Source organism: Chionomys nivalis, chromosome 7, assembly GCF_950005125.1.
Source record: "Chionomys nivalis chromosome 7, mChiNiv1.1, whole genome shotgun sequence".
Lineage (NCBI taxonomy): Eukaryota > Metazoa > Chordata > Mammalia > Rodentia > Cricetidae > Chionomys > Chionomys nivalis.
In genome coordinates this window covers 54,006,509-54,020,876 of record NC_080092.1, presented here as the reverse complement: position 1 = coordinate 54,020,876, position 14,368 = coordinate 54,006,509, and the positions used below count along the sequence as shown (strand labels likewise).

Genomic DNA, 14,368 nt, shown 5'->3' with positions numbered 1-14,368 from the left:
ATAAGCATAATTGTATGTATACACACATACATATACACATAATTTAAAAAATAAAAATTTTTAAAAATGAAATTGGGGCTACAGAGATGGCTCAGTGGTTAAAAGCATCGGCTACTCTTCCAGAGGACTCAGATTTAATTCTCAGCACCCACATGGTAACTCACAATTGTCTGTTACTTGTTTCAGTGGATCCATACATGCACACCAAATGCCAAAGCACATTAAAAAACATTTTTTTTAATTAAAAAAGAAAAAAAATCCTTTCTAAAAAAGTTACTCTAGTGAGCAGGGCATGGTGGCACATACCTATAAGCCTCGCGCTTGGGAGTGTTCAGGTGGTATGGGCTGGAGGGGAAGTAGAATTACCATGGTAAAACAAATTAACACTCACCATTTCACACAGGCATAAACCTACTGAAATTCTAAATACTCACAGCCATCCTTTGTTGTTACAGAAAACTACTGTGGGCCAGTAAAGACACTTGTAGGTTCAATCAACTAGAACCTACGTGGTAGAGAGAACTCATCCCTGCGAGCAGACCTCTTGACACACACACACACTAAATATATGCAAAATTTTTTTAGGAAAAGATATTAAAGGTGGCCATACACCTTTAGTTCTAGCTTTCAAGAAGCAGAGGCAGATGTATCTGAGTTCAAGGGCAGCCTGGTCTACATCTTGAGTCACAGGAAAGCTAGGGCTACATGATACGTTCCTCTCTTCAACCAGTCAATCAACAGGAAGAATGACCAAGTTACCTGGCATCAACCACTGAATTCTACACATATCCACACACACCTACAAGGACATATACATACACCACATGCAAAAACTAAAATAAGCAATGTTAAAATTCTATTGCAAAAAACGTCTTTACTTCTTTGTCCTTCACAAGTATAAATCTGTTCTGCTAAGTTAAAACCTGGGTTTAAAAGTTAAAAGACTGAGTAAAACATTCCTCCACAACCTCTCAGCTTGGACCCAGCTCTTCAGACAGATCCTATACTGCAGTCATAACTTAATACATACTCAATAGACAGCCCTCAAATGCTCAGAGATCTGGGGAATATGGCATTTAAATGTTTAATTATTAAAAGGCTTTTTGTAACAGAGACACAGGTTGGCTACTGGCACTACCCCATTTCCTCCAAAGACAAAAGACAGATGGGCACAGAATAACGTCCATCCATAATTCACTACCAGTGAAAGTGCTAACCACTGGAAAGAACTGCTAAATATCTCCAAACAATGGACAACAAGAAACTGGAATTGACTGTCTGGTTGCCCAGAGCAAAGTAGGCTGGTCTTCCTACAGATCTTAAACTACAAGATCTTCCAAAGCCTGGCAAGTCGCATGATAACAGCAGAGGGCAAAGACTGCCTGCCCTAAAGCCCCTGCCCTCGAAGACCATGGAGGGCCCTGGGGAGTGGTTGTCTAGGTAGTCAATCAAGTAAGTTCTCTGTCATTTTTTAAATCGATAACTCACGTAAAAATTTATCCTTCTCAAGAACTTTGATGCAGTTTGATGGCTGAGAGGTTTGTCTGTTTAAAAGGAATAACTTCCCAAAACAGATTTCAGAATAACTTACTATATTTAAATAAAAGGTGTTTTAAAATGCAAAGCTCAAGATGTGAGAATCTAAAAGTGTTTCATGGTACAAGAAAGTGACTTAAGATGTGTAAATACAAGTTATAAAGGTCTGAGGACAAGGACGTCTCAGAGTATAAGAAAATGGTTTAAGGTACAAAAATGCAAGTTATCAGATAACTCATAATGCTGCTGTTCAGTCTTAACATTAATAAATAAAATTATTTATTAATAAGCTATTAATCTAAATACTACCACTACTATACTGCAAGATCAAGATTTTAAATTCTCTTTGGTCATCTTCTAAGGATACTTTTCATTGTGCAAAAACACCTGTCACAATCATTTCTGGCATGAGTATACTGTCGTTTCTACAAAACAAATAATAGTATTTATAAACAGTAAAAATGGCCGGGCAGTGGTGGCGCACGCCTTTAATCCCAGCACTCAGGAGGCAGAGGCAGGTGGATCTCTGTGAGTTCGAGATCAGCCCGGTCTACAAGAGCTAGTTCCAGGACAGGCTCCAAAACCACAGAGAAACCCTGTCTCGAAAAAGAAAACAGTAAAAATGCTAATGTGTCTAAAATTTATGTTTTCACAAACTCAAAGAACTCCAGTCCTAAAGTTCCAGGGAGCTGAAATAGAGGATTCACCTCAAACAAGTCCAAGAGAGACACTGGACAGTTCCACAGAGCCTGGCAGTAAGCAACCATCTACCCCAGGATATGGCCAGCATCCCAGCTTTCTCAGGTCCCCCAAGATTTCGACACCCACAAATAAGCAGGAAGCAGTCTCAAGAACCCAGTACCCCATCCCTATCCCACCTACTATCCCCTTTAATTTCCCACCTTTTTATGGTAAGAAAAAGACGAAAATGTTAGGATTATGTTGGCCTTCCCTGTCACCTGGAAAGATGAACTCAGACAGTAGTCTGTCCCATTAAGACACAAGTTCTGCCCACTCCCAATCTCTCCCTTCCCATGGGGGCAAGCTGGTTTTGGCTTTCTTCTCTTTCTCTCTCTGTCTCTCTCTGTCTCTGTCTCTCTCTCTCCCCAGCCATCATTCTTCTGAAGAAGCAGCTCTCTGTCTCTCTCTTCCTCCCCTTTACACCCAGTCCGTGTCGGCATGGCATATTCTGTTTCCTGCCTGTTGTTCCCACCAGCAGTGGAACCTGCCAGGGTCACTTGCATGGTAAATCTTTCAAGCAGGCCTAGAGAGATGACTCAGCAGATGAAGATACTTGTCACACAAACCTAGCAACCAGAGATTAACCCCCAGAACTCCAGAGATTTGCTCCCTGACCTCAAAAATATGAGTGCATACATTAACATTTTTTAAATGAATAAGCTTATTGAAAGATACTCGTATTGGGGCTGGAGAGATGGCTCAGTGGTTAAGAGCATTGCCTGCTCTTCCAAAGGTTCTGAGTTCAATTCCCAGCAACCACATGATGGCTCACAACCATCTGTAATGAGGTCTGGTGCCCTCTTCTGGCCTGCAGACATACACACAGACAGAATATTGTATACATAATAAATAAATAAATATTAAAAAAGATACTCGTATTTTCTAAATATAAGAACATAATAGATACTCAAATATTAATGATTTGTTATCCAAGGATTAAATGTAATCATAAAGAACAAGCAGAGGCTAAAGAGATGGCTCAGTGGTTAAGAGCACTGTTTGCTCCCAGCACCCACAAGGTGGATCACCACTATCTGTAATTCCAGTTCCAAGGAATCTGATATCCTCTTCTGACCTCCTTGGGCACTTCATGCATATGGTGCAAAGATAGAAATGTATACAAAACACCCACACACATACATTAAAATAAAATTTAAAGCCAGGTGGTGGTAACGCATGTCTTTAATCTCAGAACTCAGGACTCAGGAGGCAGAAGCAGGTGGATCTCTGTGAGTTTGAGGAAGCTTGATCTACAAGAACTAGTTCCAGAACAGGCTCCAAATCTACAAAGAAACCCTATCTTGAAAAACCAAAAAAGAAGAAGAAGAAGAAAGAAGAAGAAAGAAGAAGAAAGAAGAAAGAAGAAGAAGAAGAAGAAGAAGAAGAAGAAGAAGAAGAAGAAGAAGAAGAAGAAGAAGAAGAAGAAGAAGAAAGAAGGAGGAGGAGGAGGAGGAGGAGGAAGAAGAAGAAGAACAAGAAGAAGAAAGAAGAAGGAAGAAGAAGAAGAAGAAGAAGAAGAAGAAGAAGAAGAAGAAGAAGAAGAAGAAGAAGAAGAAGAAGAAGAAGAAGAAGAAAGAAGGAGGAGGAGGAGGAGGAGGAGGAGGAGGAAGAAGAAGAAGAAGAAGAAGAAGAAGAAGAAGAAGAAGAAGAAGAAGAAGAAGAAGAAGAAGAAGAAGAAGAAGAAGAAGAAGAGAAAAAACTAACTTAGGGTGACATCTACTAAGAGGTCTTGTGCATTAGTTCTGTGTTTTGGGGAAGTCAGACTTACCTGACAAGTCTAGCTCCTCCGTGGAAGACAAGTTGGCCAAACTCCAGCTATCACTGCGGGCGGCCAGGACAAACTTGTGAGCACTGATGTGCCTGTCCCCAACCTTAATCTTCAAATCACTGATGAGGAAAATATCCAAAGATACAAAAAGAAAAATGTCATCATAACTAGGTAAGCTAGGAGTCCCACCTGACAAATACATGGATAATGATTATCAACATGAATCTGCAAAAGAAAAAAAATAAATCAAAGATATTTCCACACGCTGAACCATGCTTACATGTTGCTAGAAATATTTTAATTTCTACTTCAATTCCATGGAATGATCTACACTCAAATACATGTAACAGCATTCTTGTGGTGAACCTATAAGCTAAGTAGGATGATTACTAGTCATACATAAAATATAAGATGTTTTATGCAGAATGTATCAAAATAAACCACCAGAGTGAGAAATGTGGACAGCTCAAAGCTCTGCAACTGTGCTATTGCTTTCCTCCATAATAATGTCAAGCAATGTGAAACAGAGAGAACAAATTAGTTCCCACAAAGCAGTCAAGAATACAGAACCTAATATCTGGACTCCTGTCTCTATCAGAAACATTGATACCTAACATTAGCCACTTAATATCCAACCATTCATTAAGAAAAGAGGTTGAGGCTGGGTGGCACTTTCATATAACCTCAGCATATGGGATCACAAGTTTGAAATCAATCTGGGCTACAAGGCAATACACTGTCTCAAAAAAGCAAAGAGCACCAGGTGGTGGTGGCACATGCCTCTAATCCCAGCACTCAGGAGACAGAGACAGGCAGATCTCTGTGAGTTTGAGGCCAGCCTAGACTACAGAGGGAGTTCAAGGACAGGCTCCGAAGCTACAGAGAAATCCTGTCTCTAAAAAACGAAAAAAAAACAAAAAAAAAAAAGAAGGGGGGGGGTGCCATGTCAATTTTTAAGGAAAAAGGGCTTCCAGACAATTACTGAAACATCATGATGACCCACTGTGCTGACAGGACTGACCCATATGGTTGGCCATGCTTGGCAACAAAGAAAAGTGCCAACATGTGGCACTCAACAAACTGCAGCATTGGAGAGGCAGTGGGAAGAGGATCAAAAATATAAGGTTATTCATGACCACAACCAAGTTCTAGGACATCCTGGGCTACCAAAGACCTTGTTGCAAAAATAAATAAATAGCTAGGAATAGTAGCACATGCCTTTTTTTCTAATATTCAGGAAGAAGTAAGATTGCTGAGTTCAAGGCCAGCCTGGTCTATACAGCAGCTTCCAAGTCAGCCAGGGCTACACAGTGAAACTGTATCTCAAACAAAAGAAATAAATACTACTGCTAATAATCAATCCTTGGTATGTGCCCACTATTTGAAGTGTCTTAACATGTATGACTTAATCTTTACTTCAACCCTAAATGGAGTAGTACTGATTATCCTTTGTTACACAGATCAGGAACCTAAATGTCGTAGTTTGAAATCAAAGGGCTAGCAAGTAGCACACAGGGTTCTAACAAAAACTAACATTTTGAGAAACAAAGGGATCTTATTCATCTTTTTCATTGGTTTGGTGTTGATTTGAACAGATAGTGTGCATATAGAAGCCAGAGGATAACTTTGGTGCCATCTACGTGTTACTGGGTCTTCACTGGCCTCGAGCACAACCACTTAGGTTGGCTTGATGGACAGTGAGTCCCAAAACTGCCAAAGTCTGTTCTCCTTGTACTAGAATTTTAAGTGCTTGCCATGAGGCCCAAATTTTTTCACATGGGTTCTTTGGATCACACTCAGGTCCTCATGTACCTTACTGACATCAGCCCAGGTCTTATTTTTGTTTTATGAGATAAGGACTCAGCCAAACATATTCACATTGGACTGGACCTCACTATGTAGCTGAGGCTGGCCTCAAACTCATAATAATCTTCTTCTCTGTCTCCTTAGTACTGAGATTACAAGTGTGAGCTACCACATGTGACTCAGTGCTGACAATTTTGATTATAGAGAAATAAATTTGGCAAGAAAATGAATGAGAATCCAAGCCTAGTAGTGCAGGTAGGTCTAATCCTGTCTACCTGAAAGACTCAAACAGGAAAATCAAATGCAACGGCAGCCTGGCCAACCTAGTGAGACCTTGTTTCAGGACAAGGTGACAAAAGAGTTGAGGACAGAGCTCAGCAGTACAGCACTTGTCTAGCATATGCAAAGTCCCTGTTTCAATCCTGAGGAGTGCAAAATAAGAGAGAATGAGAAGACACTTAATGTGTGAAGTGGCTAGGGATGAAGCAAAAGGTACAGTTCTGGTTCCAGGAACTCACCTGTATTGTTCCTGCTCATAGAGACCTGCCACTATTGCCAGCAAGCGGCTGATGAAGGACTCACTGCTACTCTCCTTGTTTGCCTGCGCAGCTAAAAGCGTGCATCTTTTCTCTGTCTCTGCCAGTTTCTTCTGCAGCTTGACATACTCTTGCCGAAGAAGCATTAAATGCTTCTCCAACTTGGCCACCTCCTCTGTAAGGCAAACAAAGAATGTTTACATGGCAGTTGCAAGGCAAATCTCATTTACCACTATCTAGTCATATGGTCTACTATTTCTATATAATCTGAGAGAAACAAATGACTGTGTGCTGGCAAGATGGATCAGCAAATAAAGGTACTTACTGTCAAGTTTGAGGACCTGAGCTCAACTCCTAGAACCGACATGACAGGAGAAAACCCACTCCTGTAAATTGTTTTCTGACCTCCATCACACACATTTTGACATGAATGTTGCTATGCACATACATTTACACATACAAAATAAATATTAAAAATGCAATTGAAAAGAAGAGGTCCAGCGAGATGCCTCAACAGACAAAAGTGCTTTGCGGTTGAGCCTGACAACTTGAGTTTGATCCCCCAGGACCCACATGGTGGAAGGAACTAACTCCCTTGAGTTGTCCTCTGACTTCACTCTCTCAAGTAGCATGGTCTTGAACATTTATGTGAGCATGCGCGCGCGCGCACACACACACACACACACTATAAAAAAAGTTAATTAAGCAGAATATAAAACTAAATGCTTTATAATTCCAATTTAATGAATAGTCACATACACGGAGAATAAAAGGCAAATTAAATACTACCAAATAGCAAGTCTTACTAAGAAGGATTTTTCTTTGTACTTTTGGATTGTTATTTTATAACAAATATATCCTGCTTTCATAACTAAGGAACTAAGTGTTTAACGACATTTAATTTTAAGCTCAAGTGGCCATATGTGGCTAGCAGTTATTACACTGGCCAGTGAATGTCCAGTGTAAAATGTCTTCACCTTGTTATTCAATTGTCTGAAGTAGTCTCCTGACCAAATTTCACTGAATTAGTAAAAGTCTATAACCAACTATGTATCAAACCACTTATTTACTTTTTAAATTTCATTTTATGGGGTCTGAAGCAATGACTCAGTCATTAAGAGCACTGGTTGGTCTTTTTCTTTTAAATAATATTACTTATTTTTATTTTATTTGCATTGGTATTTTGCCTGCATGTATATCTCTGTGATATCAGATCTTGAAGTTAGAGACAGTTGTTAGCTATGATGTGGATGCTGGGAATTGAACTCAGGTCCTCTGGAAGAGCAGTCAGTGCCCTTAACTGCTGAGCCATTTCTACAGCCCATAATTTATTTAATTTTATTTCATGTACATTGGTGTGAGGGAGTCATATCCCCTGGAACTGAAGTTATAGACAGCTGTGAGCTGTCTGGGTGCTGGGAATTGAACCTCAGTCCTCTGGGAGAACAGCCAGTGAGTGCTCTTAACCATTGAGCCATCTCTCCAACCCTGCATTGGCTAGTCTTACAGAGAACCGAGATTCAATTCTTGCTCACAAGTATCTGTTAATTACAGTTCCAGGGCATCCAATGCCCTCTTTCAACTTCCTCGGGCACGAGACATACACATGATACGTACATGATATGTACATGCAGGCAAAACAGCTCAAAACATAAGAACAAAAAAAATTTCTCCCCACTATGATGACATCTATGAATCACATCATCAAGCAACATGGCAGGATAATCTTAAGGGTACAGTAGCGGCATGAATGCGTTGGCATTAACCAACAGCTCTCTAATTAGATTTAAGACTCACTCAATAAAAGGTAAACCATGCCTGGTACTGGACCCAGTTAACCACTCAGTTCTAGTGAAAGCATGGTTACCAGAAGAGAATCAACCACCACCAATTTACTAAAACAGCATAATTCCTAAGAATTTGTCCTTAGAATTTGCCCTTACCCATAGATAAGTGTAGTCTTCACCCCTCTCCAAGGAAACTTCTCTTTACAACAGAGACCACTACAGAAAATCACAGCCAATAAAATTGCAGAGTTGTGGAGCCCAGTCCCGAGAGATAAATTTATAAAACACTCCAGCATCTAAGGCTCAGGGAACATTGTGGAAGAGGGGAGCAGAGAGAATTGTAAGAGCCAGAGGATCAGGAAATTTGCTGAGGTTGTATCTCCTAATAATTATCAGAAGTTACACCCACAAAACCTCAAGAACAGACTGCCCAAATGTGAGCTGAACAAGGATAACATCAATGAATACACCCAAGTGAACTGGAAAAAGCCTACAAGTCTCAATCCTATACAAAGAACTATAGGCAACTGAGGAAAGCTGAGAGAGATGGTCTTCTCCAGGGAGGAAAACATCAATTGACTATCTAGTGTCAATCAGTCAGTCCAGAAAACACACACACAAGTAACATTATACAAACTGAACAGCTTATATTTACAAATATATATGTGTATGCATGTATGTGTGTGTATGTACATGCATATACATGTACACAATAACAATGAAAAACAGGTCATGAATTTGGAGAGAGTAGGGAAGAGTATATGGGGGGGGCTTTGGAAGGAGGAAGGGAGAAATGTTGTAATTATATTATAATCTCAAAAATGCTGGGAATGGACCCAAGGCAAGCACTCCACATCTCCAGCTCAAGAATTACACTTTATTTGCTAAGACTTAAATGTGCTAGAAAAAAGTAGTTGTGATTTAGTAAGGATGGCCCCATAAGATCATGTATTTGAATGCTTAGCACCAGGAAGTGGAACTGTTTAAAAGGATTATAAGGATTAAGAAGTATAGCCTTGCTGGGCAGTGGTAGCACACGTCTTTAATCCCAGTACTCAGGAGGCAGAGGCAGGAGGAACTCTGTGAGTTCGAGGCCAACCTGGTCTACCAGGACAGGCTCCAAAGCTGCCGAGAAAATCTGTCTCGGGAAAAAAAAAAAGTATGGCCTTGTTGGAGGAAGTATGCCCACACCAGCCACAGGTTCTCGCTGTTTGTGGATCACAGTATAGTGTTCTCAGCTACTGCTCCAGCACCTGCCTGCCTCACCATGATGGTAATGGATTCTGAAACTGTTAGCAAACCCCAATTAATTGCCTTGATCAAGTCGGGCGGTGATGGCGCACACCTTTAATCCCAGCACTTGGGAGGGAGAGGCAGGTGGATCTCTGTGAGTTCTATAAGAACTGGTCTACAAGAGCTAGTTTCAGGACAGGTTCCAAAGCTACAATGAAACCCTGTCTCAAAACTCCCCTTCACCACAAAAAAAAAAAAAAAAAAGAAAAAGAAAAAAGATGTTTTTCAGAGTTATGTAATTTATGTAATTGAACACCAATTTATATAATGTCTTAGTTTGCTTTTGCTTTTCTAAAATTTATTTATTTTTATTTTATATGCATTGGTGTTTTGTCATGGGTGTTGGATCCCTAGGAACTAAAGTTACAGACAGTTATGAGCTGTCATGTAGGTGCTAGGAACTGAACCCAAGACCCCTGGAAGAGCAGGCAGTGCTCTTAACTGTTGAGCCATCTCTCCAGCCCCTTAGTTTCTATTGCTGTGATAAAACAACTTGACCATCAAAAATTTGGCTTCCATATTCCCCATCACAGTTTGTTGAGAGATGCCAAAGCAAACACCTGGAGGGAAGAGCTGAAGCAGAAGCTATGCAGGGATACTACTTACTAGCTTATTCCCCATGAATTGCTCAGTCTGCCTTTTATACAACCCAAGAATACCTGCCGAGAGATGGCCACTGCCCACAGTGATCTGGTCCCTCCCAAATAAACCATCAATCAAAAAAAAAAAAAATACACAACAGACTTGCCTACAGGTCAGTATGATGGAGGGAATTACTCAAGTGAAACTGCCCCTTCCCAGATATGTCTAAAGTAAACTGTGTAAAGTTGACAAAACCAAAACCAGCACATATGACAAGAGACTACAGATTTATCCAAGCAAACGGTTTGGGTGCTAAGTATTTCATCTATGCTAAGCGCATACTCAACACATGCTCAACCATGGAGTTATACCCTCAGGTCCCAAGCTGCTTAAGGGGTGATCAACAAGTGCCAGGCCTTCAAGCCTAGGGATAGAGACAGCACTGAATAAAACAAGAAAAGCTCCTGCTTCACAAGCTTTCCGTTCAGAAAAACCCTCTGCGATGACAAGCTAAAGAACACAGGCTGCTCTCCCAGAGGACCTAGTTCAATTCCCAATCCCTGTAGGGTGGCTCACAACCATTTTAAATTCAGTTCAGAGGATTTAATCTCCTCTTTTGGCCCCTCCCACATCAGGCATGCATGTGGTACACAAAACATACAGGCGAGCAAAACATCCATACACATAATATAAAACTATAAAATTTTATGAAAGGAGAGGTAAGATCTGCTTTTGTGTTTGAGATCTTACTATGTTTGATTGTGTATTTGAAGGGGACTGTCATATGGCTGTGAGCATCTGAAGTGGGACTAATGGGACAACTAGTGGGAGCCAGTTCTCACCTTCCACTGCATTGGTCACGGGAACAAACTCAGGTAGCCGGCTTGGTGGCAAGCCTGGAGCCACTGAGCCATTCCCCTGGCCCAGACTTTCATATTCTTTTTGAGACGTGTCTCTTGTAGTCCTGACTGGCCTGAGGCTATACCTGCCAAATACCTAAAGATAGCCTTGAACTGCAGACGCTCCTGCTTCTGCCTCCCAAGTGTGGGAGTCACCATGTCTGGCACAGATCAGTTTTGTTTTAAAGAGAACATAAGAAACTGAAAAGAGGCTGTGGGTGAGTAAACTAAAGGAGAAACAAAGTAAAAGCGGGAAGACCACATGGACACTATAAAATAGCTCATTTGAGTTTGAAGAAAACACTGATTAGAACATCTGCAAAAGGTGTACAAAATGGAAACAGAATTCTCTTTTAGAGGTTGGATGTGGTAGCACACCCCTTTCACTAATCCCAGAAATCAAGAGATACAGGCTGGCAGGTCTCTGTGAGTTCTAAGCCAGTTTGATTTACCTAGCAAGTTCCATGCTAATCAGAGCTAAAAGTGAGACCTAGTCTCAAAAAATTAGAAAGAAGACCGGGCGGTGGTGGCGCACGCCTTTAATCCCAGCACTCGGGAGGCAGAGGCAGGCGGATCTCTGTGAGTTCGAGACCAGCCTGGTCTACAAGAGCTAGCTCCAGGACAGGCTCCAAAACCACAGAGAAACCCTGTCTCGGAAAAAAAAAAAAATTAGAAAGAAAAAAAATCACTTTGAGAGTGGACCTGAGTCAAGTATCTGTATTCAGTTCTGTGAACAGCCATAGAAACAAAGAAAGTTTTCTACACAAGTCAGATAAGTCATTGTATGGCACGTACACACGGTTTCTCAAGGTTCTGGGAACTAAAGAACCATACATAAACGAACTGTCACCAAATGATCAACTACTAGGAAAGTTCCTAGAGTATGCTGACAATCTAATTGTGACAGCTCATGAAAATCTGATGTTTATGACTATCTCAGAACAGCAGCCAGTTCTGATAATCCTGATTAAAGTACAAGCAGCAGCAAAAACAAAAAGAACAAAAACACAAGCAATGTAATAAACATCTCACAAGATTATCTTTAGATGACTTTGTTTGCCTTTGCCTAAGAAATGACTTCCATTTAATGAGCTAACTAACTCTGAATGTTTTCCTTTAATTCTCCTAGATGAACTTTGCAACATCATTTAGGGAGAAGTCAGCCTATTATCTACCTACTGTCTCCCCATCACTTCACCCTCCATCCAATTTAATCCTGGAAGGATGTTTTGTCTGTGGTTAAGGTGTATGGTCCATTGGATAGATGTTTCTAATCACCTCAAGGCAACCACAAGTAACCATCAGTGTTCTGACCTCAGCCTATATGAACTCCCTACAACTGAAACCCAAGCACAAACACAGTAAGTGCTCAATAAAACTAATTAATGAAAAGCTATACCCTACACAACCTAAAACTTGGTGACATATTTCCCCAGTCCTCAAAATCCCTTCCTAAAAGACTACTCACATTCTCACAGAATGTCTTCCTGAAACTTCCTCCCACACCTCACTGCTGAATTCACTGGCTGCTTCCAGTGTACAATATTCTGGGGTTTGAAGATCATCTAGCTTCTTCTTTGGACAGGGTTTTGTGCATCCCCAGGTCGGTTATGAATGGCCTTAAAATTTCTGATCCTTCCTTCTGCCTCCAACCCCCCAAGTTCTAAATGAACTACAAGCATGCAACACCACACCCAGTCTTTCAGAAGTCCCTTTGCTTCCGCCTCTTCTTGGGAAAATGTTCACCTGAGGTTCCACCTCAGAGGTTTTTAACATGGTAGAAAAAGTAAAAACAAAAACTGGACCCAGTACCAGTCATAACTCTGGCCTCAACAAATAACATACCTGGCAGGCCTACTTCGTAAGTTACTTCATTAAGTTCGTAAACCTAATCCAAATCAGAGAAGCCTACACAAACTGTCACGCTACAGAATTTTTTTTTTTTCGAGACAGGGTTTCTCCGTAGCTTTTGGTTCCTGTCCTAGCTCTTCTAGACCAGGCTGGCCTCGAACTCACAGAGATCCGCCTGCCTCTGCCTCCCGAGAGCTGGGATTAAAGGCGTGCGCCACCACCGCCCGACTCACGCTATACAAATTTACGACCAAGAAACGATCGTTCAGTCAAAGCTTAGCAAACAAACAAACCAAAATAGGACAGGTCTCAATCAAGCACCCGTCAGCGACTCAATAAAGTCCAACAAGAAGTGTTTTTCTCCAACAATGGGGTACACACGAGGAGCACACAGGCCAGGACCAATATCACTGTATGATCCGTGGCAGGTAACTCACTTTCTCTGGGTTTTCTTCCCCACTTGTACAGTAAAGTTTTGACAAGCAGAGATTCTACATTAAGGGAAGCTGAACGTGAGAGACCAGATGCCTTTACCTGCAGTAAGTAAAGTGTACACTAGAAAAGAGGGTAAGGAACCAGGAGGTAAAGGAACAGAGGTCTGGCTTTAGTGCATCTTTTAGGAGCACTATAGCCTTGGTCAACTCCCTTACTAAGCAAACCCCTCCTCTTGCCCCCATTGCAAACCTCGGAGAAGCTCGGCGCGCCCGCATGCCTGGGCTGCAAAAAAGCCCAGAGATTACAACGTTCGCCCAAGAAGCCCAATGACCAGTTGGAGCCCGGATTCTTCCCGACCTCCAGCAAGGAAGAGTCCCAAGCTCTTGCCACAAGCAAGAGATGCACCCCTTCCGGATGCAGGACCTGCCATGACAGCAGTTTCGATTTCCTAAGGAGATGGGCACTTCCCTCGTCTTTCAGCATCGCTGGCACTACAAGGAGCCCTTTGTATAGCCTTCCCCAACCTTGCGGCCGCTCTTCCTCCCAACACCTAGACCCCACTTAACATTCTCAGTCCACCCAGGTCCCGCGGGGCCACACCGCGGGAGGGGCGTTGCCATAGGAACGGCGCAGAGGAACCCCCGGCCCGGAAAGGCTCGAGACGCTAGATAGGAAGGCTCGCGAGACACCCGGTGCCCCGTGTGATCACACCCAACCAACCCCTCTCGGGGCTTCTGTGTCCGGCCAACGGTGCCCTCACTTCTCCATGCCTTCCCGCGCCGCTCCACAAATACCCTACCTTCCGCCATGTCGGGCCCGGCCCTGCCTGCAGCCTCGCGAGAAGTGCCTGAGGAACGGAGTCAACCAGTCTCGCGAGATTTGGGTGGAGGCGCGGCTAAGGGAGGAGCCTGAGCAGATGAGGGGTGAATGAAAGAGAAGGAAGCTACACCCCGCAGGAGCCAAGGGTTATTATTATTTTTATTCTACCCCCACCCCCTCACTAAACATTTTGGAGAATTTGCCAAGCACTGACTGATCTCTCATATTTCAAGTGGTCGTCAGGGCACAGCGAACGTGGACTACTCTGATCTTTAAGTTACTTTGTAACCATGTAAGACGCTGTCAGAAAACTTG

General features: G+C 42.1%; 1 protein-coding gene across 2 annotated transcripts in view; it reads right to left on the bottom strand.

The window, feature by feature from the left end:
- Positions 1 to 14,050, bottom strand: part of Ankfy1 (ankyrin repeat and FYVE domain containing 1) — a 67,472-nt gene extending 53,422 nt beyond the window's left edge. Inside the window, exons 1-3 of one of the 2 annotated variants that reach the window (XM_057776036.1) lie at positions 14,034 to 14,050; positions 6,370 to 6,562; positions 4,046 to 4,164 (exon numbers count right to left, since the gene is read on the bottom strand). In XM_057776036.1, coding sequence (XP_057632019.1) covers positions 4,046 to 4,164; positions 6,370 to 6,562; positions 14,034 to 14,043 — 322 coding nt within the window. In that variant the 5' untranslated portion in view covers positions 14,044 to 14,050. Of the gene's footprint in view, positions 1 to 4,045; positions 4,165 to 6,369; positions 6,563 to 8,330; positions 8,352 to 14,033 lie in introns of those variants that run through there. The other variant, XM_057776037.1, reaches the window with a different exon arrangement.
- Positions 14,051 to 14,368: the final 318 nt, after the last annotated feature.